Source organism: Geotrypetes seraphini, chromosome 7 (genome assembly GCF_902459505.1).
Source record: "Geotrypetes seraphini chromosome 7, aGeoSer1.1, whole genome shotgun sequence".
Taxonomy (NCBI): domain Eukaryota; kingdom Metazoa; phylum Chordata; class Amphibia; order Gymnophiona; family Dermophiidae; genus Geotrypetes; species Geotrypetes seraphini.
This window is the reverse complement of record NC_047090.1, coordinates 54,333,663-54,360,085: the sequence shown is the minus strand read 5'-3', so window position 1 is coordinate 54,360,085 and position 26,423 is coordinate 54,333,663. Positions and strand designations below refer to the sequence as shown.

Here is a 26,423-nt window from a genome sequence, read left to right as displayed (position 1 = left end):
AGACTGTGGGAAGCGCCTGGACCCTATTCAGGGACACCCTGCAGGAAACATAGAAACATAGAAACATAGAAATTGACGGCAGAAAAGGGCTATAGCCCATCGAGTCTGCCCATACCAATGACCTACTCCCTGACTTTTACTCCCCTATTGATCCCATGTGAATATCCCATTTTCTCTTAAAATCTGACACGCTGTTGGCCTCAATCACCTGCTGAGGCAGCTCGTTCCAATGATCGACCACCCTTTCGGTGAAGAAGTACTTTCTAGCATCACCCTGAAATTTCCCTCCCCTGATTTTCAGCGAGTGTCCTCTGGTTATCGAGGGCCCTGTAAGACTGAAGATATCATCTTTCATCTCTATACGCCCCGTGATATACTTAAAGGTCTCAATCATGTCCCCCCTCTCTCTTCGCTCCTCCAGCGAGTACATCCGCAGTTTTTTTAGTCTTTCTTCATATGTGAGATCCCTGAGCCCCAAGACCATCCTGGTAGCCATTCGCTGAACTGATTCAATTCTCAACACATCTTTCCGGTAGTGTGGTCTCCAGAATTGAACACAATACTCGAGATGAGGTCTCACCATGGATCTGTACAGTGGCATTATGACTTCAGGTTTTCTGCTGACAAAACCCCTACGGATGCAGCCCATCATTTGTCTTGCTTTGGACGAAGCCTTCTCCACCTGATTTGCAGCCTTCATATCATTGCTAATGATCACTCCTAAATCACGTTCTATCGTGGTACTGGACAAGGTTTCACCATTTAGTGTGTAAGTTCTGTGTGGGTTTTTTTTGCCTAGGTGCATTACTTTACATTTTTTGGCATTGAAGCTTAGTTGCCAAGTTGATGACCACTGTTCCAACTGTCGTAGGTCCTGCGTCATAAAGTCAGGTACACTGCTTTTGCCTACTATGTTGCATAGTTTGGCGTCGTCGGCAAACAGTGATACTTTTCCTCTAAGTCCTTGGGTCAAATCTCCTATGAATAAATTGAATAGTATCGGCCCTAAGACGGAGCCCTGAGGTACTCCACTCGTCACAGCTGACGTTTTGGAGGGGGTACCGTTTACCATCACCCTTTGAATCCTACCATCCAGCCAATCCTTTACCCATGTAGTGAATGTATCTCCTAATCCCATCGATTTTAGTTTGTTCAACAGCCTGCGGTGTGGGACGCTATCAAAAGCTTTGCTGAAGTCCAAATATATCACGTCTAGGGACTCCCCGGCATCCAGGTGACTGGTCACCCAGTCAAAGAAGTCAATCAGATTAGTTTGGCAGGACCTTCCCCTGGTAAATCCGTGTTGGTGTGGATCACGTAAGTTTTCTTCGTCTAGAATTTTGTCAAGATTCTGTTTGATCAGTGTTTCCATGAGTTTGCACACTATGGATGTAAGACTCACCGGTCTGTAATTTTCTGTCTCTGTTCTGCAGCCCTTTTTGTGAAGTGGAATTACGTTAGCTGTTTTCCAGTCTAGGGGTACTTTTCCCGTGCGCATGGAAAGATTGAAGAGCACGGCTAGTGGTTCAGCCAAAGAATGTACGTCCCCAGTTTCAGGAAAGGCTGCAAGAACAAGCGATCAAAGGACCCGGTTTGGATGTCAATAGAAGTAAAGAGGGCGATAAAAGACAAAAAAGTATCTTTCCAGAGTTGGAAAAAGGACCCAACAGAGGAAAACCGTCAGGCGCACAGGAAATGCCAAAAGGAATGCCACCGGGAGGTTAAAAAAGCAAAAGGGAAATACGAAGAGGGGCTGGCCAGGGAGGCGAAAAACTTCAAGGCATTCTTCAGTTACGTTAAGGGGAAGCGACCAGCGAGAGAGGAGGTGGGGCCGTTGGACGATGGGGACAGGAAGGGAGTGATTAAGGAGGATAAAGAGGTAGCTGAGAGGTTGAACACGTTCTTCTCGTCGGTTTTCACGAGCGAAGACACTTCTAATATACCGGACTCAGAGGACCTCATGAGTGGGGAACAGGCTGAGAAATTAGAACACATAGAGGTAAGTAAGGAGGATGTCCTCAAACAGATAGACAGGTTAAAATGCGGCAAATCACCGGGCCCGGACGGGATCCACCCAAGGGTTCTGAAGGAACTAAGACAGGAAATAGCGGGCACAATCCAACATGTTTGCAACCTATCCTTGAAAACGGGTGAGGTACCAGAGGACTGGAAATTGGCAAATGTCACACCCATCTTCAAGAAGGGACCGAGGGGTGACCCCGGGAACTACAGGCCGGTGAGCCTGACTTCAATTATAGGGAAGATGGTGGAAGCTATGATCAAGGACGGCATTTGCGAGCACATTGAGAGGAATGGCCTACTGAGAACAAGCCAGCACGGATTCTGTAAGGGGAGGTCGTGCCTAACGAACCTGCTGTACTTCTTTGAGGGAATAAGCAGTCGCATGGACAAAGGGGAGCCCATAGACATCATTTACCTCGATTTTCAGAAGGCTTTCGACAAGGTGCCACATGAAAGGCTACTTAAGAAGCTTTGGAACCACGGGGTGGGAGGGGATGTGCACAGATGGATCGAGCACTGGTTGTCGGGTAGACTGCAGAGGGTTGGAGTAAAGGGTCAATACTCTGACTGGCGGGGAGTCACGAGCGGTGTGCCACAGGGATCGGTGCTGGGGCCGTTACTCTTTAACATATTCATCAATGACCTGGAAAAGGAGGCAAAGTGTGAGGTTATAAAATTCGCAGACGATACCAAACTGTGCGGCAGAGTTAGGAACAGGGAGGAGTGTGAGGACCTACAAAGAGACCTGGACAAGCTGGAAAACTGGGCAAACAAATGGCAAATGCGCTTCAACGTGGACAAATGCAAGGTCATGCATATAGGGAAAAAGAACCCGTTGTTCAGCTACAAATTGGGGGGGGTATTGATGGGAGACAGCAGACTCGAGAGAGACTTGGGTGTGCTGGTGGATGCATCACTGAAGCCATCTGCACAGTGTGCGGCAGCCTCGAAAAAAGCCAACAGGATGCTGGGCATCATAAAAAAGGGCATAACAACCAGAACACGGGAAGTCATCATGCCATTGTATCGAGCGATGGTGCATCCGCATCTGGAATACTGCGTTCAGTACTGGTCGCCGCACCTCAAGAAGGACATGGCGGTACTTGAGAGAGTCCAAAGGAGAGCAACGAGAATGGTAAAAGGGCTGGAACACTGCTCATACGCCGAGAGGCTGGATAGGCTGGGGCTCTTCTCTCTGGAAAAAAGGAGGCTCAGGGGAGATATGATAGAGACCTTCAAGATCATGAGGGGCATAGAGAGGGTGGATAGGGACAGATTCTTCAGACTGAAGGGGACAGCAAATACAAGGGGGCATTCTGAGAAACTGAAGGGAGATAGGTTCAGAACAAATGCAAGGAAGTTCTTTTTCACCCAGAGGGTCGTGGACACTTGGAATGCGCTACCGGAGGAAGTGATCAGGCAGGGTACGGTCCAAGGATTCAAACAGGGATTGGACGGATTCCTGAGGGATAAAGGGATCATGGGATACTGAGGGAGGAGCTGGGATGTAACAAAAGTATAGAAAGTTTGTCAGGTAATGAGTATAAACCAACCAGGTCGTGCATGTGCAGGACCGGAGGGCTGGGACTTCGATGGGAAGGCAGGACCAAATTGGGAGGCCAAGGTGGCAGGGGAGCCCCTTCAGATGATTCAGACAGGTCGTGATCTGTTTGGGCCGCCGCGGGAGCGGACTGCTGGGCAGGATGGACCTATGGTCTGACCCGGCAGAGGCACTGCTTATGTGCTTATGTTCTTATGTTCTTATGACCCCTTGAAGTATCTTAATTAAAAATTCGGCCCACGACTAAGCCTATTGTTTTAGATTTCGGCCCCTTATGTAATTGAGTTTGACACCCCTGGTTTACATTCAAGTACTCAAGTATTTCTCCCTATTTGTCCCAGTGGGCTCACAATCTAGCTAACATACCTGGGGCAATGGAGGGAGTGTAAGGAATTCTATGTCTGTTGAAACTGTTACCGCCGTGGCCGGTGCTAAAAACCAAGCTACATTTTTGTAAAAGGGGGGGGGGGGAGTACCAATATACACAAACAAAACCCTAAGATGCCAGACTCTATATGTAGTACAACACCAAAGAAATAGAAAAAAATATTTTTTTTCCTGAACAATGCAAACTATAGACAGCAGATATAAATTCTCAGAACTGACTCATTTCAATCATTAAATTGAAATAAAATCATTTTCCCTACCTTTGTTGTCTGGTGATTTTATTTTTCTAATCATCTTTTCCCAGGCTCTGGTTGCACTTCCTTCTGTCTGTGCTCTTAACTGTGATTCCAGGGCCTTCTTATTCATTTGCTAATTTTCTCTCCTTCTTCACTTTCTCCCTACACCCATCTTTGGCATTAACTTTTAAAATTCAACTTTTTTCCATTTAAGAACTTAAGAACAGCTTTACTGGATCAGACCAATGGTCCATCAAGCCCAGTAGCCTGTTCTCACGGTGGTCAATCCAGGTCCCTAGTACCTGGACAAAACTCATGGAGTAGCAATATTCCATGCTACTGATCAAGGGCAAGCAGTGGCTTCCCCCATGTCTTTCTCAATAACAGACTATGGACTTTTCCTCTAGAAACTTGCCCAAATCTTCCTTAAAAGCAGCTTCGCTATCTGCTCTTACCATATCCTCTGGCACCCTTTACTTTCTTCTCAAAATCTATCTACTTTTCCATGTCTTACTTTCCCTTCCTACTTATCCATGTGTACCATCTCTGATGCCCACTTCCTCCTGCCACCGGATGCCCTCGAACCACCCCGTACCTCAAAACTAGATGATAGCAGAAGGGAAGCCCATGCCCAGTTCCTCTAGTTTGTAGGCCTGCCATTCCAAATGGTGGGCCTTTTCCTTCCTGGTACATCCTGGGATACACAGGGAGGGGCCTAAGACACTGACTGGCTTAGAGGTATCTGAGCCAATCAGGGCCTTAGGCTACTCCATCTGTATCCTGGGATACACGGAGGAGCCTAAGGCCCTGATTGGCTCAGATGCCTTGAAGGGACTTAGGTATCTTAGCCAATCAGGGCCTTAGGCCCTTACCTGTACATTCCAGGAAGGGGCCTTAGGCCCCTCCCTGTACATTCCAGGATGCACCAGGAAGGGTCAGGTCACTATTTTGGAGTAGAGGGCCTGCGCAGAAGAACTGGGCATCTCTCCTGCTTAGAGGTATGGGGGAGGGAGTGGCACCACTCCTTCTAATTTTTTTTTTAAGAAGGGGAGTGGGGAAGGGGAGGGGTCAGTTGGGTGAGGGCCTGGCGTTGGGGAGGGGGGGTTAAGTTTGGGGGGGAGCTCGCAGCAGCAGCAGGAAGGAATGGGCATCCCTCCTAATAATTTCTACTGAAGTGCAGGGGAGGGGGGTGATAAGGCTGGTGTGGATGGGGTTCGCTGCAGCAGGAGAGAGTGGGCATCACACCTGTCTCTATTTTGGTACCGGGGTCATCAGGGGGAGGTCATATTTTTTTTTGATGGGGACAATGTTGTGGATGTGTAACACACGCACATCTGTGCCCATTAAAAAAAAATTTTTAAAGGCTTCCTGCCTCGAACAGCTGAGTAACAGGAGGCTGCTTTGGGGCTTCCCCTGCAGCTCAGCTTTTCTGGATTCTCTACACACGTGTTGAATCTGTTTTCCATTGACTAGTGGAGTGGGATTAGGGCAGACATCTGACTCAACTCATTTGCATAGAAAGCCTTTTGAGCATTGATCGCTGTTTGGAAATCAGCCAAAAAAATCGGCCAACAATGACCTGCACAAACTTAACAATCATGTTTTGTGCATCTAGCCCTGGGTCTCCTTGAGTAATACCATAGTTCATAAGACTCAGTTTTTAGTTTTCTCCCATTGTTTCCCCTTTCCCTTCTCTGGATGTCTTTGAATTATATTGCTAATCTATTTTTTCTTCCTTTTGATATACTAGCTTTAAATTTATGTATTTTAAGTTGTATTATTTGTATCTTTTACCCACTGACTTTTTTATATAATGCAATCCACCTTGTTATTTACTCTAAAGGCGAGGTATATCAAATAAATAAACTTAAACATTTAAACCAAAGGCCAAGACTCACCAAAGGTTGGATCTGCTTCATGCAGCCTTGCCAAACATCCCTCTATGCCTCCCAGAGTTTTATCATTTCGCCATGTCACATACTGTAAAACATAAAAAACCACCGTTAAAAAACCTTCAGATGGATTGGTTTTTATTCTATTAAGACCTAAAATACAAAAATAGATTATGTACTTACCCTGGTAAGCTCTTTTCCAATAGATAGATGAGACATTCTAGACAGTAGGGTTATTTCCCTTTAGTCACATGGTTGCAGAAGGAATCCACTCCGGATTTTTCACTCTGCCTCTATAGTACTTTACTGATCAGTTTAGCTCCCTCTAAAGTTAGTACCCGAGCACCGAATATACCTGAAGTAAAGGCACTTATAGCAACAGGCTCAAACTAACTGTTTTGCTCAAGAATTCAATCAACAATAAAGAGAAATGCCAGCACCGATTTCAGAGAAGCTGAGAAACCACTCCCCAATAAATGGAGTATATATCCAAATTCTTTCCAGCCCACAAGGGCTGATAGGTATCCAAGAAACAGCTCGGAAAGGCATAAACAGCTCAAAAACTGCAAGCAAGTGCAGTAAATACTGGGCGGGAGTCTAGAATGTCTCACCTATCTATTGGAAAAGAGCTTACCAGGATAAGTACATAATCTCTTTTTCCAGTGCAATAGGCGAGACACTCTAGACAGTAGGCACGTACAAAAGCAGTCCCCCCAAAAAAACTAGGGTAGGATTGCTGTGCCAATCTGTAAGACTAAGGACCCAAAGGCAAGCCCTATCTTGCCACCACGTCCACTCTGTAGAACTTGGCAAACATGCAAAGAGAAAACCACGTTGCCAGCCTGAAATCTCCACAAGCGAGACAGCTCTAGGTGTGGCCAACAAAGAGACCATTCATCTAGCAAAATACTCCTTAACTGAAACAGGAGACAGAGTTCACGCAAGAATGTGAGCTGACAAAATGGCCCTACGGAGCCATCTGGAAACAAGGCCTTTGAAGCAGGAGCATCTTGCTGAACAGAATGATTCAGCACAAACAAATGGACAAAGAGACGAAGCTCGTTTGTGACCTTCAAGTAATGCAGAAGAACTCTGTGCACACCCAGTTTCTTCAACAGGCGATCCTGTGACTGGGAACCTGTCAGCTGAAAGTCAGGCAAACACACATCTAGACTGATCAGGAAACCCAAATCATGTTCGGCCAGCAGGAAGGAACCATCCAAAGGAAAACTCCCTTCTCTGAAATACAGAGGAAAGGGCCCCTACAAGACCAGACCCTCAGTACTGACACTCAACACGCCCATGTAATGGTGACCAGAAAAACAGTCTTGAGCTTCAAGTCCAAAAGGGTAGTATCTCAAAGTGGCTCAAAAGATGCCTTAGCAAAGCTAGACAATATACGGTGAAGGATCCAGAAAGGGAAAAGATGCTTAACCGGTGATCAGACATGAGTATAGCAACCGCAGGCTGAGACACCAAGGGAGACCGATGCTTCCAGGATCTGAAGGAGTCTGGCCACATGACTTGAAGAGAAACTACATCCAAACCAGCCTACAGCAAGGCCAAAATGAATGAGATCGTAGATGAATAAGGGTCCACCTGGACCTATGCACACTAAGGGGCAAATTCTATAAACGGCTTCTCCATTGTAGGCAGCCTACTTCTGCCTAACCAGCTAATTGGGACGCACTTAAAAATGAAAAGTCCCAAGGCAGGCCACCTACATTGTTTTTAATTACCTTTTTATTGATTTCCAATATTTTACAAGAATCCTCTTGTTTAAGAAAAACAGAATGAAAATAAACAACTCATACATTTAGCCCTTTAACAGAACATCAAATATTTAAGAAAAATAACACATCTTCCTCAGACCACAAAATTTGTGAGGGAGATACCATAGAGTGAAAGAAGACTCAAATAGAAGAAATAATATAAAGGAAACAGGCAAGGCAGTTAATTCTCTAATTTACACAACTGTTCACTAATAATCTTTCCCCTGTGCTAGGGTCTTCACATCCAGAAAATACCTTAGCTGATCTGGGATGAAAAAAAACATATTTAACACCTAGAAATTTGATTAAACACTTGTAAGGGTAGCTAAAGTTTCATTTCGCATTGTAAGAAATAATTTCCTACGCACCTATGTAGTTCTGGTGATGTCCGGAAACAGCCAAACTTTTTTTCCATAGAACAAGGATTGAGAATTACAAAAAAATTAATTTCATAATAGCATTCAAGTCTTGTTCAAAGACAAAAGATATTAACAAAGTAGCTCTTTCTGTGTTCTCAGAGAGTGTAGATTCAAGCAAATCTGTTACATTTGAAGATGACTAACTCTGGTTGCATCTGAGGCATAGTTCCCACATTCTTCTTTAAAGGCAAATAGAATATTCGATTAATTGGGGGAATATGTTGAGAAGAAATCTTCAAAATTTCAGACACCTCCCCACCCTATAAAGTAGCCCCCTGGACCCCCCTGCCCACCCACCCCAGAAGTGGTCTAAGGGATATGGCCAATCAGAATCTTATGCCACTCCCAGTGCATCCCTGAATACACTGCGAGAGGGGCCTAAGGTTCCGGTTGGTCCAAGTGCCTAAGGCCCCTCCCACGATGCACTGGGAAGGGGCAGGCCCACCATTCGATTGAAGGCGGGCCATTCAGCCTCCAGCTGGCAATCAGCATAAGGTAGGGGGGTTCCGGGTGGGCTGGGGAGGTCCGCGGGGTCCATGGGGGCTACCTTACGGGGTGAGGGGTATTCGACAGGAGGGATGCCCAGTCTCTCCTGCTGGAATCCCCCCCAAATATCGCTGGCAGGAGGGATGCCCAATCCCTCCTGACGGAACCCGCCACCTCCCCTGCAAACATCGCTGGCAGGGGGGATGCCCAGTCCCTCCTGCCAGACACCTCCCCACCCTGTAAAGTAGCTCCCCGGACCCCCCTCCTCCCCGGGCGAATGCTGGAAGCTACTGTTGTCATACTATTGGAGAAGATCCAGAACTCTTGATCCACCAGTGTCTTCTGTAATCTTGACAGAGCTAGTCAAATGGCTCTGAGTTCCAACTGGTGAAATGACCACTGTCGCTGAGATGGTGTCCAACACCTCTGAACATGACAATGAGTGCAATGAACTCCCCAGCCCCAAAGGCTGGCATTTGTCCGCACCACAATCCAGGAGGTAAAGTGTAGTGGAATGCTCCAGTGGAGCGAAAGCGGGAGAAGTCACTAGGCTATGCTTGCTCAGCTTCTAGAGTCCAGGTTTGACGGGTCTGCATAGCATTTCTGTGCAGAACCCAGTGAGAGAGCAAAGCTTATTGTAGAGGACGCCTGCACACCCTCACCCAAGGAATCACCTACAATGGGGAAACCATTGATACTAGAATCTGAAGACAATCCCATGCCAAAGAAGCCGGCTGCTCCAGAAGGGAAGAAAGCTGAGCCCACAGTTTCTGCCAGCGATTACTGGCAGGGAGACGCGGCCTGCTGCCGATTTGAAAGGAACTCCCTGGTATCCAAGCGAGTGCGTGAGCAACAGATGGTGAAATTTTGCTCTTTTTTTCATGTTTTCACTGTCAATCCAACTCAGGTCTTCCAGCACCTAGAGCACCCGCTCCAACGTGCGGAATCCCTTTGCCAGTGAGGGAGCTCTGATCAGTCAGCCCTCTAAATAAGGGTGCACCTGGAGACCCATCTGCCGTAGGTAAGCTGCCACCACTATCATCACCTTAGGGCAGGGATGAGAATTGAAAATGCCGTCCCAACCTGAACCCACAAAACTTAGAGGGGATCAAAAATCCATAAAATCATGCAAACCTGTTGCCAAACAATCACAGCTCCTGAAAAAGTTGCCCAGCCAAAGGAGCCTTGAAAATAGAAACAGCAGCCTATTGCAGGCAGAGATGGATCACTCTGATACCTGAGTCAAACTCGCATAAACAGGGCATACAAAGCATCCAGCAGATAAATAATGCCATCAAAACAAAATTGAAAAGAAGGAGCCACCGCCACACTGTCAGAGCACACTTTCGAGCATGACACACACAAGTTACACAAAATGTCACCAATGCAGCTTTAATGCCACTTTGTGAGGAAAGGTACATTTTTCCACCTGTAATACCAAAAAATCCACCCTGGGCTGAACCAAAGCTGCTGACACTTCCTTGCCATAAAATCCCAGCATGGCATAGCCCTAACAAAAGTCAGAGCACCCTCAGGAGAATTAAACAGCTCCAAGACCAGAAAGCACAGTTACTTACCGTAACAGTTGTTATCCAGGGACAGCAGGCACGCGGGTGACGTCATCCATGTAGCCCTGTAGCGGATAGCCTCGCAAGCAGACTTGCTTGAAGAACTTTCAAAAAGTTCACAAGTGCAGCACTGCGCATGTGTGAGTGCCTTCCTGCCGAACGTAGGTCATTCATCTCCTCTGAGGTACCTCAGTTCAGATAGCTAGCTCAGAAGCCAAACAGGTGAGGTGGGTGGGTTGTGAAAATATCTGCCTGCTGTCCCTGGATAACAACTGTTACGGTAAGTAACTGTGCTTTATCCCAGGACAAGCAGGCAGCATATTCTCAACATGTGGGTGACCTTCAAGCTAACCAAAATTGGATGGTTAGAGTGTTGGCAAATTAGGAGAATAAATGTTGCAAAACTGCCTGGTCAAAATGGCTATCCCGTCTAGAGAAAGTATCCAGACAATGAGAGGTGAATGTATGAATTGAAGACCAAGTGACAACATTACAGATTTCCTCAATAGGAGTTGATCTGAGAAAAGCTACAGACACCGCCATATCTCTGACTTTATGGCCCGTGACTCGACCCTGCAGAGGGAGACCAGCCTGAGCATAGCAGAAAGAGATGCAAGCAGCCATCCAGTTGGAGATGGTTTGTTTGGAAACAGGATGCCCCAACTTATTCGGATCGAAGGAGATAAAAAGTTGAGGAGCAGTTCTGTGAGGCTGAGTGCGTAGCAAGTAGAAAGTCAAAGCACGCTTACAGTCCAAAGTATGAAGAGCTGTTTCTCCAGGATGAGAATGAGGCTTTGGAAAAAAAACACTGGATTGAGATGAAAATCTGAAACCACATTAGGTAAGAATTTCGGATGAATACGGAGGACCACTTTGTCATGATGGAATACTGTGAAAGGTGGATCTGCCACTAGAGCTTGTAGCTCACTGACTCGTCTAGCAGAGGTGAGTACAATGAGAAAAACCACCTTCCAAGTGAGACGCCTATCTAAACTCCAACTGAAAACCAGAAAAAAGAAAACCAAAATTTAATAAACAGAGAAACGTTTTTAAGAAGCGACATTCCCCTCTCCCTTTTGTTTTACTCTTCCCTTTCTTTCCTTCCTTTTTATTCATTTATATAATGTAATTAACAACCTTCCTTTCCCCCCACTCCTCCTCTCGTCACCCACTTGTCTCAATTATGTCTTTGTCTTGTCATTAACTTTTCTTAGCTATTTATGCAATTTTAAATATCTTACCTTTTTTTAAAAAAAATTTTGTAAACCGACCAGATACTTGTGATGGTCGGTATATCAAATTACAAATAAACTTGAAACTAGATATTTGAGATGAGCCGAATCAATTGGTTCAAAAGGAGGCTTCATCAATTCAACAAGAACAACATTGAGATGCCAAACCACTGGAGGCGGCTTGAGAGGTGGTTTGACATTGAAAAGTCAAACCACAGGATGAGCAGACAGGGGTTTCCCTTCAATAGGCTGATGAAAAGCAGCAATTGCACTCCGGTGAACTCGAATGGATGTGGATTTGAGGCCAGATTGGGATAAGTGCAAGAGGCAATCCAAAACCGAAGGCAAGGAAGTAGATTGCGGTTCCTTGTGATGAATAGTACACCAAGCAAAGAATCTAGTCCATTTCTAGGTGTAACACTGTCTAGAATGTCCTGTACAGATTGAGAGAACTGTAGAGTGACAGTTAGGCTGAGAGGTACCAAGCTGTCAGGTGTAGAGACTGCATGCTGGGATGAAGCAGAGTCCCTTGACTCTGTGTAAGCAGAGAGGGATATACTGGTAAAAGCAGTGGCTCCCTGGTGTTGAGTTGAAGTAGAAGGGAGTACCAGGGTTGTCTGGGCCATCGAGGAGCTATCAGAATCATGGTGGCATGCTCATTCTTGAGTTTGATAAGAGTCTTGAGAATCAGAGGGAATGGAAGGAACGCATAGAGAAACTGATTCGCCCAGTCCAGAAGAAAAGCATCTGCCTCGAGGCGATGAGGAGAGTATATCCTGGAGCAGAACTGAGGCAGTTTGTTGTTGTGGGGAGATGCAAAGAGGTCTATCTGAGGAGTTCCCCACTGAGCAAAAATATGATGAAGAGGCGAGGAATTGAGTGTCCATTTGTGAGGTTGTAGAAGATGACTCAATTTGTCCGTCAGACAGTTTTGCTCCCCTTGTATGTAGACAGCTCTGAGGAAGGCCTGGAGTAAGCTGGAGTAGATTTCTGTGGATAACGATGTGGAGGTGGTCTATAAGGCTTAGGAGCTGCAGGCTTAGGTTTAGGTCGAATCAAAGAGGCAAAAGACCGCTCATGCTCTGACAGGCACTTGGTGGCTGCCTCAATGAATTTGTCGAAAAGCTCATTACCTTGACATGGTATATTGGCTAGGCGATCTTGAAGGTTAGGATCCATGTCCACAATCCGTAGCCAAGCCAGATGTCACATTGCCACAGAAAAAGCAGTGACTCGAGATGACATTTCAAATGTATCATAAGTCGCTTGAAGCATAAAGAGACGTATCTGAGATAGAGTATGGTGGAGCTGTTGAAACTCAGGCAACCACTGCTCAGGTAAGTCGGAGAAGTAGGGCATGGTCTTTTTACAGTACTTCAGATAAGATGTGAATATGAAGTTGTAGTTCAAAATCCTATTTGCCATCAAGGAGTTTTGATACAAACGGCGTCCAATAGAGGAGTCCGGGACCTAGACAAGCCTCGAGATGGAGAAGCACGAGGCGTTGAAAGCTTCGGAGTTCGAGACCTATGCCTGATTTTTGAAGGGGTCTCGATGGGCCTTGAAGAACGAGGTAGAGAAAACTCCTTATCCTTCTTCGAAGGCAGGTGCCTCGATGACAAGGAATGCTTCGAATTTATTGAGGCTTCTTCACTACCTCTCGAGCAGGTTGAGTAGCCGGAGACCTGGACCTGGAAGGACAAGGCGAGAAGTCACTGGAGGACAAAGGCAAGATCTAACAGGTTTTGCTCATTGTGCCTCAACAGGGTGCTCAGACTGGCTCGCATAAAGCAGGGTCGAGGCAGGGGCAAGCTTGGCAAAGACAGAGGTGAGCTGCCTGGTCAAAATGGCTTGCAGCATGTCCTTGAAGACAGGCACCGAGACCAATGACTCTGGTCTAGAAGGTGGAGCAATGCGCTCCACAGAGGGCGACCTCAAGGATGAGCATTCCCTAGTTTTGGAGGCACGCTTCGGAGGAGGTCTCGTAGAGGCAGGCATGACTGCACTCGTTGCCTGGACTGCCTGAGACTCAGCTGGAGGCTTCTTAGCTAGCATACCTGCGGAGGGAAGAGCAGACTTGCCTGAGGACGAGACCTTAAGAGGCACTGCAGACAAGGTCTTCCTGGACGAGGGCAACTTGCTCGAGGCCGAGGACTTGGTCAACAAGGCCGTCACCGAAGTCAAGGCCTTGTCTGTAGACGGCTCCATGGAACCAAAGAGCTACTGGATCTGGACCCGATGTCTCCGGAGAGCTCTTTTTTGAAGGGTAGCACAGTGCAGGCACTACTCAGGACAATGTTCGGATCCCAAGCACTTAATACACCAACGGTGTGGGTTGGTGAGTGAAATAGCCCGGTTACACTGGCTACACATTTTGAAGCCCATAACAGGCCGGGACATATAAAAAAAGCCAGCCGCAGCCAAACGAGGGTCGGCGGCAGGGCCTGATCCCAAGCTCCGCCGGACAATCGACGAAAAAAAACAACAACTTTTTTTTTAAGAGATGCACCGCACAGCGACTACACGCAGGAGGTCATGCCCACAAAGAAATATCCCCAGCCACCGGTGAACCCATACACAGAGACTTGGAAATGGCACCTGACCTCCACAGTAGAAAGGAAATATATCATCCTCGCTTTCAAAATAGTGAAGAATAATAAAAGTCAAAATCAAACTTCCATCCCGGTATAAAATACAGGGAGGGTATAAACAGCGGAAGCAACTCCCCACCGAGGAAGAAAACCAGCTATATGACAGGAAAACTATGCGGCGTGTTCTATGCGGCGTGTTCAGGGCACATAGGCACAACCGCCACTGCAGTGCGCCGAAGACTAACTACTGGCAGAGAAGACTTGAAGACCGTCGGCTCCCTAGAGCACCCGATCCAGCGTCCCGACTACTGCACATCGAGTACGCCGAGAAAGGCGAACTGCCACAGCAACCCGGCAGGAACACTATATCATAAAGCAGCCTGAACACCAAACGTGCTCCATGCGGCCTTTGCAAGCAAACCAAAATGGCTGCCAACGCCTGAGGGAAAAAGTGGCCGCCGCTCACTTGCGCGGGAAAAGTCCACATACCTCTCCCGCCGGAGCTCTCTATAGAGGAGCGAAGACAGCCCATCTGAGCGCCTGAATTACGGCGGAGCTGGGTCAGACCACTCAACCAAGCCCCTTGCCAGCAACTGCAGGAGCCCAAAATGCTACCGCACTGAAAACCGGACCCCGCGAAAGGAAAGAAACACTCACCTGACAACAACAATGAAGGGCAACCAAAGGAGCAGGAACATATGCTAGCAGAAGCAAGGGAGCTCAAGCTCTTGAGGATGAAAACCGCTGTGGAAAGCCGGTACTCCTCACAAGTGACTTTGTGGTTGGTTGTTTTTTGTTTTTACATGGGAAAGGAGAAGTAACCAAGTTTTCTCTTTAAAGATGCTTTTAGTGAATAAACATAATGCTTTTGTTTCTTTTTATCTAATATTTTATTACAAACTATATTTGTTTCCCCTCCTAATGTTTTCACCCTAAATATATTGAATTAAACACTGATTGTAATCCCTTAATAATTTTCCCTTTTATTTTGATATCGTATGTATCAGTCACTTAATTTAATTGATTTAAACTTTGTATAGGAATGTTTGTATTTGTCATTTTAATTTGCTTAGATTTATGTCTGTGTGATTTGTTACCCATATTTGGCTATTTTAGCAATTGTACATCACCTAGAACTTGGAATAGGCGATTAATCAAATTATATAATAAACTTGGAAACTTGGAAGTCACAACGGCAAATAGGGAAAGGGACACGCGGTGAACACGTGTATCCCAGAAGAGGGTAAGGCAGGGACCTGGGGGAGCCCAGGTGTAACCCCTAAAGCTGGCACCACTCAGCCAGACACCCCTCATCTTGAAATATCCAGGCCTGGACTGAAATCCATAAGCAGAAGCCAGGAGCTGTGAAGAACACATCCATCAGCCTGCGGGAGATAGAGAATACTGGTTGGTCAGGAGGCTGTACATCCAAGAAGGCTGAGGACAACTCAGTTCTCTCTATCTCCACCTGCTGGTTGATGGGCATAATCCCACTAGTCTCTGGATTCATCTGCTGTTGATGACAAGGAATGTAATGTAATGTAATTTATTTCTTATATACCGCTACATCCGTTAGGTTCTAAGCGGTTTACAGAAAATATACATTAAGATTAGAAATAAGAAATAAGAAAGTACTCAAGAAGTACTCAAGTACCCGAAAAAGGGCCAAAACTACATCTAATTAAAACAATAAAATGAGGAGAACAGAATACATAACTGCATCCTTGCGTGCAGAAGGAAAAAAATTGTAGAGGGCACTAAACTGATCAGTGAAGTACTACAGAGGCAGAGTGAAAAATCCGGAGTGGATTCCTTCTGCAACCATGCGTCTAAAGGAAAATAACCCTACTGTCTAGAACAGTGGTTCCCAAACCTGTCCTGGAGGACCCCCAGGCCAGTCGGGTTTTCAGGATAGTCCTAATGAATATGCATGAGAGAGATGTGCATATAATGGAGGTACCAGGCATGCAAATCTGCTCCATGCATATTCATTAGGGATAACCTGAAAACCCAACCGGCCTGGGGGTCCTCCAGAACAGGTTTGGGAACCACTGGTCTAGAATGTCTCACTTATTGCACTGGAATAAATATTATACTGTGGTTCTTTCATGTGTAAGGATTTCATATGAATGTTGCTCACAGCTGAGTATTTTATAGATATGCAGTAAATGAATGTTGTTTGTGTCTGCTGATTTTATGCAATTTTATGAATGTTTTAATACTGGAAACTGCCTAGATCCATCTCAATAGCAGACTATGGACTTTTTCTCCAAGAACTTGTCCAAACCTTTCTTAAACTCTTGTCATGCTGTTACCATATCATCTTTCAATGAATGCCAGAGCTTAACTATCCTTTCAGTGAAAAACTATTTCCTCCTATTTGTTTTAAAAGTATTTCAATATAATTTCATTGCATATCCCCTTTCTTTATGTACTTTATGAAAGGGTGAAAAATTGATTCACTCTTACCCATTCTACACCACTCAGGATTTTGTAGACCTTACGAGTATCCTCCCTCAGTCACCTCTTTTCAAAGTTGAAGAGTCCCAGCTTCTTTAGCCTTTTCTCATATAAGAGGAGTTCTATCCCTTTTATTATCTTAGTTGCTCTTCTTTGAACCTTTTCTTTTTTTTTGAAAATTACTTTATTAATGATCAGAATGCAACACAACAAAGAGAAAGCCAGACCATATACAATGAGAATAAGCAGTCAGTACAGAGCTTTGTCTCCCAAAACATCCCTTGACCATGAGCGGGATACAGAAAATACCATGCTGTAAAAAAAGCCAACATACCAGGGAGAAATACCAGTGGACATGGCTGGAAATTAAGTGCATATGGGCCCACTAATACAGAAGGAAAGACCGTAGCAGTGAAACGATAAGAACAACAATCTGAACAGTTTCAATGATACCCTCTACATGAGCATATGAGTGATCATTCATACTTTTTGCGAGAATTGCTAACAGATTTCAAGCGGTTGTTCATGAATGGGGCTGAACTGATCTGGTGCATGTCGGTTGTACCAGTCCTCTGTTCTGGAACAGGTATTGACATCAGAGGGGGCAGAAGACAGGCACAGCCAATAGCATACAGGAGCAGAGCGGCCCCACAAGTGAGCAAGCGTTTGAAATTTGCGACACTCACAATAAGTATGCCATGTTTATTTGCTTTAATTTTGGACATTTTCAATTATATTTAAGTTTCTTTGGCCTTCCAACTCATTTGAAACTGATCTCGGCTGGTCAGCAATATCATAAGCCTTCACGCACAATTACCTAAGGTATTTTGCTGCTTTTCATAATTTCCCCTAGCTCACAATTGTAGCAGCGAGTCCTTGACTGGGAGCCACAGATTCCCTATGGTACTGCAGTAGATGAAATATTGTGTTCACCGGGCTTTTGAATCTCTAAAGTAGTATCGTATTTCCCCACATATAGGCCACTCCCCTGCACAGGCCACACAGCAATGTTACTTACCATAACAGTTGTTATCCAGGGACAGCAGGCAGCTATTCTCACTAATGGGTGACGTGATCCAACGGAACCCCGATGCGGACGCCTCACAAGCAGTCTTGCTTGAAGAAATTTCGAAGTTTCGAGTCGCCCGCACCGCGCATGTGCGAGTGCCTTCCCGCCCTGCACAGGGCGCGTCTCCTCAGTTCAGATAGCTAGCAGAGAAGCCAACCCAGGGAAGATGGGTGGGACGTGAGAATAGCTGCCTGCTGTCCCTGGATAACAACTGTTACGGTAAGTAACATTGCTTTATCCCAGGACAAGCAGGCAGGTATTCTCACTTATGGGTGACCTCCAAGCTAACCTCAATGGGATGGTGGGAAAGTTGGCAACTTAGGAGAATAAATTTTTCAATACTGTTTGGCCAAACTGTCCATTCCGTCTGGAGAAAGTATCCAGGCAATAATGAGAAGTGAAGGTATGAACCGAGGACCAAGTGGCAGCTTTACAAATTTCCTCAATAGGCGTAGATCTGAGGAAAGCTACAAAAGCTGCCATTGCTCTGACCTTATGGGCTGTTACTTTACTGTGAAGGGGTAATCCAGCCTGGGCATAGCAGAAAGAGATGCAAGCCGCCATCCAGTTGGAGATGGTACGCTTATAGATAGAATGTCCCAACTTGTTCGGATCAAAGGAGATGAAAAGTTGAGGAGCAGTTCTGTGTGGTTTGATGCGTTCTAAGTAGAAAGCCAAAGCACACTTACAGTCTAGAGTATGAAGAGCTGATTCTCCAGGATGAGAATGAGGCTTCGGGAAAAACACTGGAAGTACGATGGATTGGTTGAGATGAAATTCAGAGACCACTTTAGGTAGGAATTTCAGATGAGTGCAGAGGACCACCTTGTCATGATGGAATACTGTAAAAGGTGAATCCGCAACCAATGCTTGGAGCTCACTGACACGGCGAGCAGAAGTGAGTCCAATGAGAAACACCACTTTCCAAGTGAGATACTTCAGGTGGGCTTTGTTAAGAGGCTCGAAAGGAGGCTTCATGAGCTGTGAAAGGACAACATTGAGGTCCCAAACTCTGGGGGCGGTTTGAGAGGAGGATTAACATGGAAGAGTCCTTTCATGAACCTGGAAACCACCGGATGAGCTGAAAGAGGTTTCCCTTGAAGAGGCTGATGGAAAGCAGCAATTGCACTTAGATGGACTCGAATTGAAGAGGACTTGAGGCCAGAATGAGACAGGTGCAAAAGATAGTCCAAAACCAGAGACAAGGAGGAGTGTTGTGGCTCTTGATGATGAGAAACACACCAAACAGAAAATCTAGACCATTTTTGGTGATAGCATTGTCTAGTGGCAGGCTTCCGTGAAGTTTCCAGGTCGTCCCTCACAGGTTGAGAAAACTGGAGAGGGGTTACATTGAGAGGAACCAAGCTGTCAGGTGTAGCGACTGCAGATTGGGGTGAAGCAGAGATCCCTGATGCTGTGTAAGCAGTGAGGGAAAAACTGGTAGAGGGTATGGCTCCCTGGAGCTGAGTTGAAGTAGAAGGGAGTACCAAGGTTGTCTGTGCCACCATGGAGCAATCAGAATCATGGTGGCATGGTCCGATTTCAGCTTGACTAGAGTCTTTTGAATGAGAGGGAATGGAGGAAACGCATAAAGAGGTTTGTCCAGTCCAGAAGAAAAGAATCTGCCTCGAGGTGATGAGGAGTGTAGATCCTGGAGCAAAACTGAGGCAGTTTGAAACTGTGGGGGGGCTGCAAAGAGGTCTATCTGAGGCGTTCCCCACTGAGAGAAGATCTGATGAAGGGGCGTGGAATGGAGGGTCCATTCGTGAGGTTGCAGAAGGCGATTCAAGTTGTCCACTAAGGCATTGTCCGCCCCTTGAATGTAGACAGCTTTGAGGAAGGTGTTGTGGCGAATCGCCCAGTCCCACACCCTCAGAGTTTCTTGGCAGAGGGGGGCCGATCCCATTCCTCCCTGCTTGTTGACATAGTACATGGCGACTTGGTTGTCTGTGCGGATGAGGACCACCTGGTCGCAAAGCAGGTGCTGAAAAGCATTGAGAGCATTGAAAATCGCCCTGAGTTCCAGAAGATTGATGTGGCACTGGCGGTCCAATACCCTTGGGTGCGGAGGCCGTCCAGATGAGTACCCCAGGCATAGGTCGACGAGTCGGTCGTGAAGACTTTCTGATGGCACGGTGTGTGGAACAGTAAACCTCTGGATAGATTGGAGGATAGCATCCACCAACGAAGAGACTGTTGCAGCGCAGGAGTGACCTGGATGTGTCGAGACAGGGGTTCGGTCAGCTGCGTCCACTGAGACGCCAGAGTCCACTGGGGAATTCTGAGGTGAAGTCTGGCAAAGGGAGTTACGTGAACTGTAGAGGCCATGTGTCCCAGGAGAACCATCATGTGTCTCGCCGAGATGGATGGGCAAGAGGACGTTGAGTGACACAGGTGGAGGAGAGCTTCTAGGCGTAGAGGAGGGAGGAACACCCTGAGCTGTGTAGTGTCCAGAATGGCTCCGATGAAGGGGAGGGTCTGGGAAGGCTGTAGTTGGGATTTTGGAAAGTTTATTTCGAATCCCAGGTGCTGCAGTAACCAAATCGTCTTCCGGGTGGCCAGGGCGACCCCCTGATATGCCGAGTCCTTGATGAACTAGTCGTCCAGGTAGAGAAACACCTGAAGGCCTTGGTTCCTGAGTGCTGCGGCCACCACCACTAGGCACTTGGTGAAGACTCTGGGTGACGATGTCAGGCCGAAGGGAAGCACTCGGTACTAAAGATGAAGATGTCCCACCCTGAATCTGAGGTATTGATGGGAGGCCGGATGGATGGGGATGTGAGTGTAAGCTTCCTTGAGATCTAGAGAGCATAACCAGTCGTTCTGCTCGATGAGGGGGTACAGGGATGTCAGGGTCAACATGCGAAATTTCTCTTTGACCAGATACTTGTTGAGCACCCTGAGGTCCAAGATGGGGCGTAGATCGCCCGTCTTTTTCGGAACAAGGAAGTACCGGGAGTAAAAGCCCCTGTTCTGCTGGGCCGGGGGGGACTGGCTCGACCGCTATGAGTTGCAATAGGGTCTGGGCTTCCTGAAGAAGAAGGGCGGTCTGGGTAAAGTTGGAAGGATACTCTCTTGGAGGATGTTCCGGAGGTGCTTGATGGAACTGAAGAGAGTATCCCTCCTTGATGATGGAAAGAACCCAGAGGTCGCTGGTAAAGGTCGCCCATTGGTGGTAAAAGTGGTGGACGTGACCTCCAATCTGTAGAGCAGCTGATGGTGGTAGAACAACTGGTGTTAGGCCCTCTATGAGGCAGTCAAAAGGGCTGAGGAGCCTTAGGCATGGTAGATGGTTGAGGCTTGTGTTGCTGCTTTTGGGAGTGCTGCCTCTTTATAGGCTGTCGGATGGGGGGAGCCTGTTTAGGTGGGTAACACCGCTGGTACACCAAAGGTGGGCGTGATGGACGAGGCGAGGCAGGCTTGTGCTTCGGACGCAGAATGGACTGGAACGACTTCTCATGGTCCGAAAGTCTCTTGGTCGTCGCCTCGATGGATTCGTCGAAGAGGTCGGCACCAGCACATGGGACATTGGAAAGCCTGTCCTGGAGGTTAGGGTCCATATCGATGGTCCTGAGCCATGCCAGATGTCGCATGGCCACTGCGCATGCTGTGGCCCGAGCGGACAGCTCGAAGGCATCATAGGAGGATTGCATCAATTGCACCCGGAGTTGGGACAACGAGGCGAGGACCTCCTGGTACTCAGATTGTGCCCTCGGCCAAGTAGGGCATGAATTTCTGTAGAATGGATAGGAAGAACTAGAAGTAGGTGACAAAATGGAAGTTGTAGTTCAGAACTCTGAATGTCATCATGGAGTTCTGGTAAATTCTCCTGCCAAATCGGTCCATGGTCTTGCCCTCCCTACCAGGTGGAACCGAAGCGTAGACCTGGGAAGCGAGGACTCCACTAGGAGGGATTGATGTGAGAGTTGAGACCTGTAGAATCCCTTGTGGTGTGTCGTGCGGTACCTGGTATCTAGTTTGTCCAGCACCGCAGGGATGGAATAGGGTGTTTCGAGGCACTGTACGAAGGTCTGATCCAGTAGCTTGTGTAAGGGAAGCTTGAGGGATTCAGTGGGTTGTTGAGGGAGGTGCATAGTCTCCAGGTATTCCTTCGAGAATTTGGACCCTGTGTCCAGCTGGATCTCCAAGTCGGTTGCCATCTGCCACAGGAACGAGGAGAACGACAGCTGGTCGGCCAAAGCAGGGCCTCGAGAGGGACTCGAGGACGTCGAGGCCTCTGGATCCAATGAGGATAGGGATCGAGATGGCGACAGCGAATCCTCGGACGAAAATCGTTGATTAAGAGAAAAATAACTCAAAACAATGGACTTTAGATTAGAAGGCCGAGTGAAGAATCTTCACGCAGAGTCAAAAACGGACTTCTCGGCTCCGCGGAAAAGTAAGAACTGAGGAGACGTGCCCTGTGCAGGGTGGGAAGGCACTCGCGCATGCGCGGTGCAGGCGACTCGAAACTTCAAAGTTTCTTCAAGCAAGACTGCTTGTGAGGCGTCCGCATCGGGGCTCCGTTGGATCACGTCACCCATTATTGAGAATACCTGCCTGCTTGTCCTGGGATAACCATATATAGGCCACAGAAAAGGGCGGCCTATATTTAAAAACTGGAAGATAAGCCACCCCATGGTATTAGCCGCGGCTTATCTTCCGATACCTCCCTTGCCTTTTTCGGAAGCCACCTTGATGGCACGTGGCTTGGGTATCCAGTGGTGTAGGGCAGCTGTAATCTCTTCGGCATCCGGCCTGCCCCTGCACCACCCACTTAATGGCCTTGACTCTCACGGGACTCATGAGCATTGATCTCAGCCATCCAGCAAGTAGTGCAGGGGCAGGCTGAATGCCAAATAGATTGCGGCTGCCCTGCACCACTGGAGACCCGAACTGCTCACCAGTGAGGGGGCTTCCGAAAAAGGTATCGGGGGGGCATGACTTAAAATTTTTATATAAGCCGCTCCACACACGGGCTTAAAACGGGTTAAAACCACGGGCTCTAAAAAAGTTAAAAAAAGAAGAAAAAAAAATATCTGCCGGATATGAACTGTCACAGGATTAAGGGCTCCTTTTAGGACCTTAATGCGCAGAATAGTGCAGGCTACATTGCTGAGCGCGCTAGACCTTAACACCAGCATTGAGCTGGAGTTATTCTAGAAGCGTACCACGTGGTAATTTTGTGCATGTGCTAAAAACACTAGCACACCTCAGTAAAAGGAACCCTAAGTGTCTATGGGATTAAGTGACAAGGGTTGAAGTGTTTGTGATTAACTGTCATAGGAGTAAGTGTTGTGGGATTAACTGTCTGAATACCAACAATAAATGAGGCTATCGGACTGAAATGGTATACCTGACTCAATGTAGCATCAAACAGTTTGCAGGCTTCATTGCTACTAGTGGAGAGAGAAAGTCCAGCATCTTCCCAGGCCTGTAACAAACAATGCATTTAAAATATGACTTGCAGAATAGAAACCTGTTTTTTATTATAGGGTTTTCTGATAGATATGAAATGGGGAAAAACGTTAAGATTCTAAGAAGATATTTATCATGACAACACAAATTTAAGCAAAAGGACAAGTGTAGTAATTCATTCAGAATTTCTAAATGTCAACAAATACAGAGAAAAATTAGGCCATTATTTTAGAATCATATCCATATGTTATACATATGTACAGTATTTCATTTACAGATGCAAAGAGTAATTTTAGAAAGCCATGATGAGAAGATCCACACTACACAGATTTTGAGGGGAAATAGTAAAGATACAGAGAAGGGCTACGAAAATGGTAAAGGGAATAGACAAACTCCCTTATGAGGAAAGATTAAAGCTGCAACAGTTCTTCAGCTTGGAGAAAAGCCAGCTGAGGAGAGATATAATAGAGGTCTATAAAAATATTAGCAGACTGGAATGGGTAGATATGAATTGCTCATTTACTCTTTCCTAAAGTACACGATCTAGGGAGCATACAATGAAGATACTAAATAATAAAAACATAAGCATTACCATGCTAGGACAGACCAAAGGTCCATCAAATCCAGAATCCTGTGTCCAACTAGTTGGCAAGATCCCAAAAAATTTTATGCTACTTATCCTAGAAATAAGCAGTGGATTTTCCCAAGTCCATCTTAATAATGGCTCACAGACATTTTGTATAAGAAATTATCCAAATCTTCTTAAACCCCACTAATCTAAAGAAACATTATATATCGTACCAGATAATGATTCCATTAGTTACAGCAGATGAATCCAATATTCTTTGTAACAAAGCAGTAGGATCAACCGAGATACCCCTCGGCAGAACACAGCAGGTGAATCTTAAGAACATAAGCATAAGCAATGCCTCTGCTAGGTCAGACCTGAGATCCATCGTGCCCAGCAGTCCGCTCATGCGGCAGCCCAACAGGTCCAGGACCAGTGCAGTAATCTTCTATCTATACCACTCTATCCCCTTTTCCAGCAGGAAATTGTCCAATCCTTTCTTGAACCCCAGTACCGTACTCTGCCCTATTACGCCCTCTGGAAGCGCATTCCAGGTGTCCACCACACGTTGGGTAAAGAAGAACTTCCTAGCATTCGTTTTGAATCTGTCCCCTTTCAACTTTTCTGAATGCCCTCTTGTTCTTTTATTATTCGAAAGTTTGAAGAATCTGTCCCTCTCTACTCTTTCTATGCCCTTCATGATCTATCATATCCCCTCTAAGTCTCCTCTACTCCAGGGAAAAGAGACCCAGTTTCTCCAATCTCTCAGTGTATGAAAGGTTTTCCATCCCCTTTATCAGACGCGTCACTCTCCTCTGAACCCTCTCGAGTAACGCCATGTCCTTCTTAAGGTACTGCGACCAATATTGGATGCAGTACTCCAGATGCGGACGCACCATTGCCCGATACAATGGCAGGATAACTTCTTTCGTTCTGGTTGTAATACCCTTCTTGATTATGCCTAGCATTCTCTTTGCCTTCTTAGCGGCCGTTGTGCACTGTGCCGTCGGCTTCATTGTCATGTCCACCATTACCCCAAAGTCCCTTTCTTGGGTACTCTCATTTAATAACATCCCTCCCATCGTATAGTTGTACCTCGGGTTACTGTTTCCCACATGTAATACTTTACATTTCTCAACAATGAACTTTATCTGCCATCCGCCAGTGGGTCAATGCCTATGGGGTAAAAGGAACACACAAATCAACAGAAAGGGTGGGCTCTGAATTCATCTGCTGTGACTAAAGGAATAAACATTATCAGGTAAGATATAGCACAGTTACTTACCGTAACAGGTGTTATCCAGAGACAGCAGGCAGATATTCTCACATGTGGAGTGACATCATCCACGAAGCCCCGGTACGGACAGCTGTAAAAGTGCATTGGCACTTTAAGAACTTCAGAAAGTTTGCAACTGACCGCACCGTGCATACGCAAGTGCCTTTCCACCCGATGTAGGCGCACGGCTCCTCGGTTAAGTAAGCCAACTAAGAAGCCAACCAGGGGAGGTGGGTGGGTTGTGAGAATATCTGCCTGCTGTTCCTGGATAACCCCTGTATGGCTGGATGATGACCGGTGTCGAGAGCCATGAAGGTGCATTGTTGAAGCAGTGGCAGTACCGGCATCCCATGTGGTGTGACACTCAGGCTGGGCCGGTACCAGAGGAGTTGGTGTCAGGGAAATAAGCTGAAACATATCTCCATACTCTGCACAAAGGAGAGCATTGAGCTTCTCTTTGAAGGTAAACACCGGTAGCTGTGGCTTCGTCACCAGTACCAATGGTGCTGCGACTTGTTCCGGAGAGGATTACTCGGATGATAATGCACCCCTCAATTTGGAAACAAGTCACATAGGGGGTCTTTGCTTGGTCAACATGATTGGACTCGATGCCATAATGACCTGCGACCCTGTCTGAGAAGCTGGTGGCTTTTTATCTGGCTTACCAGAAGGAGCAATTACCTGAGACACTGGAGTCGATAACAGTGCATCAGATGACGTCGGAGCCTTCGATGCTGAGCTCCCTCCACGATGACACTGAACAACTTTTCTTGTTATAGAATGAGGCTCTTAATGGTGAGCTTAAGTGTGGAACAGCGCGGGTAGGTTTCAATGCGATGTTCCAGGCCAAGGCACCAGTTGTGGGGGTTGGTGATGGAAATTGTCCTTTGGCACCTGCTGCACTTTTTAATCCCCCGTTAAGATGGGCATGGACGGGAAAACCGCATCAGCCAAATTGAACTCAATGGCTGAGGAGAAAAAGGCCCTGACAAAAAACACCTGAAGGCGAAAACAGGAGAGAAAAATTATCCTGAGTTCTCTTAAAAAAAAGAAAAAGAAAAAAGAAATTAAGGATAAATAGAAAAAAAATTAAAGAAATATAAACACACGAGTGGGAAGGCAAGGGCTGAAAAAAACAAATGAACATTCAAGAGCACGACTTCTTAGCTCCGCGGAAAACTAAGATCTGAGGAGCCGCTCTTTTGTAGCTGTCCGTACTGGGGCTCCATGGATGATGTCACCTCACTTGTGAGAATATGCTGCCTGCTTGTCCTGGGATAAATAATGTTTCTTTCCTTGTCATCAGCAGCAAATGAATCCAGACAAATGGGATGTAACAAAGCAAGAAGGGTGGGACAGAGAGCTGCGCAGAGAAAAAATAAAGACCAAAACCAATGACTCAAGAATCCCTGAAAAAGGGACAGACAGGCAAAGAGAGATTTGTGGTCAATCAGACCCAGCAAGGG

At 46.5% G+C, this 26,423-nt stretch overlaps 1 protein-coding gene across 1 annotated transcript in view; it reads right to left on the bottom strand.

The window, feature by feature from the left end:
* The window catches only part of TTC38 (tetratricopeptide repeat domain 38), a 141,437-nt gene extending 118,290 nt beyond the window's left edge, over positions 1-23,147 (bottom strand). Inside the window, exons 1-2 of the mRNA XM_033953228.1 lie at positions 23,052-23,147; positions 6,105-6,186 (exon numbers count right to left, since the gene is read on the bottom strand). Of these exons, the coding sequence (XP_033809119.1) occupies positions 6,105-6,186; positions 23,052-23,147 (178 nt within the window). The remainder of the gene's footprint in view (positions 1-6,104; positions 6,187-23,051) is intronic.
* Between the last annotated feature and the right edge of the window lie 3,276 nt (positions 23,148-26,423).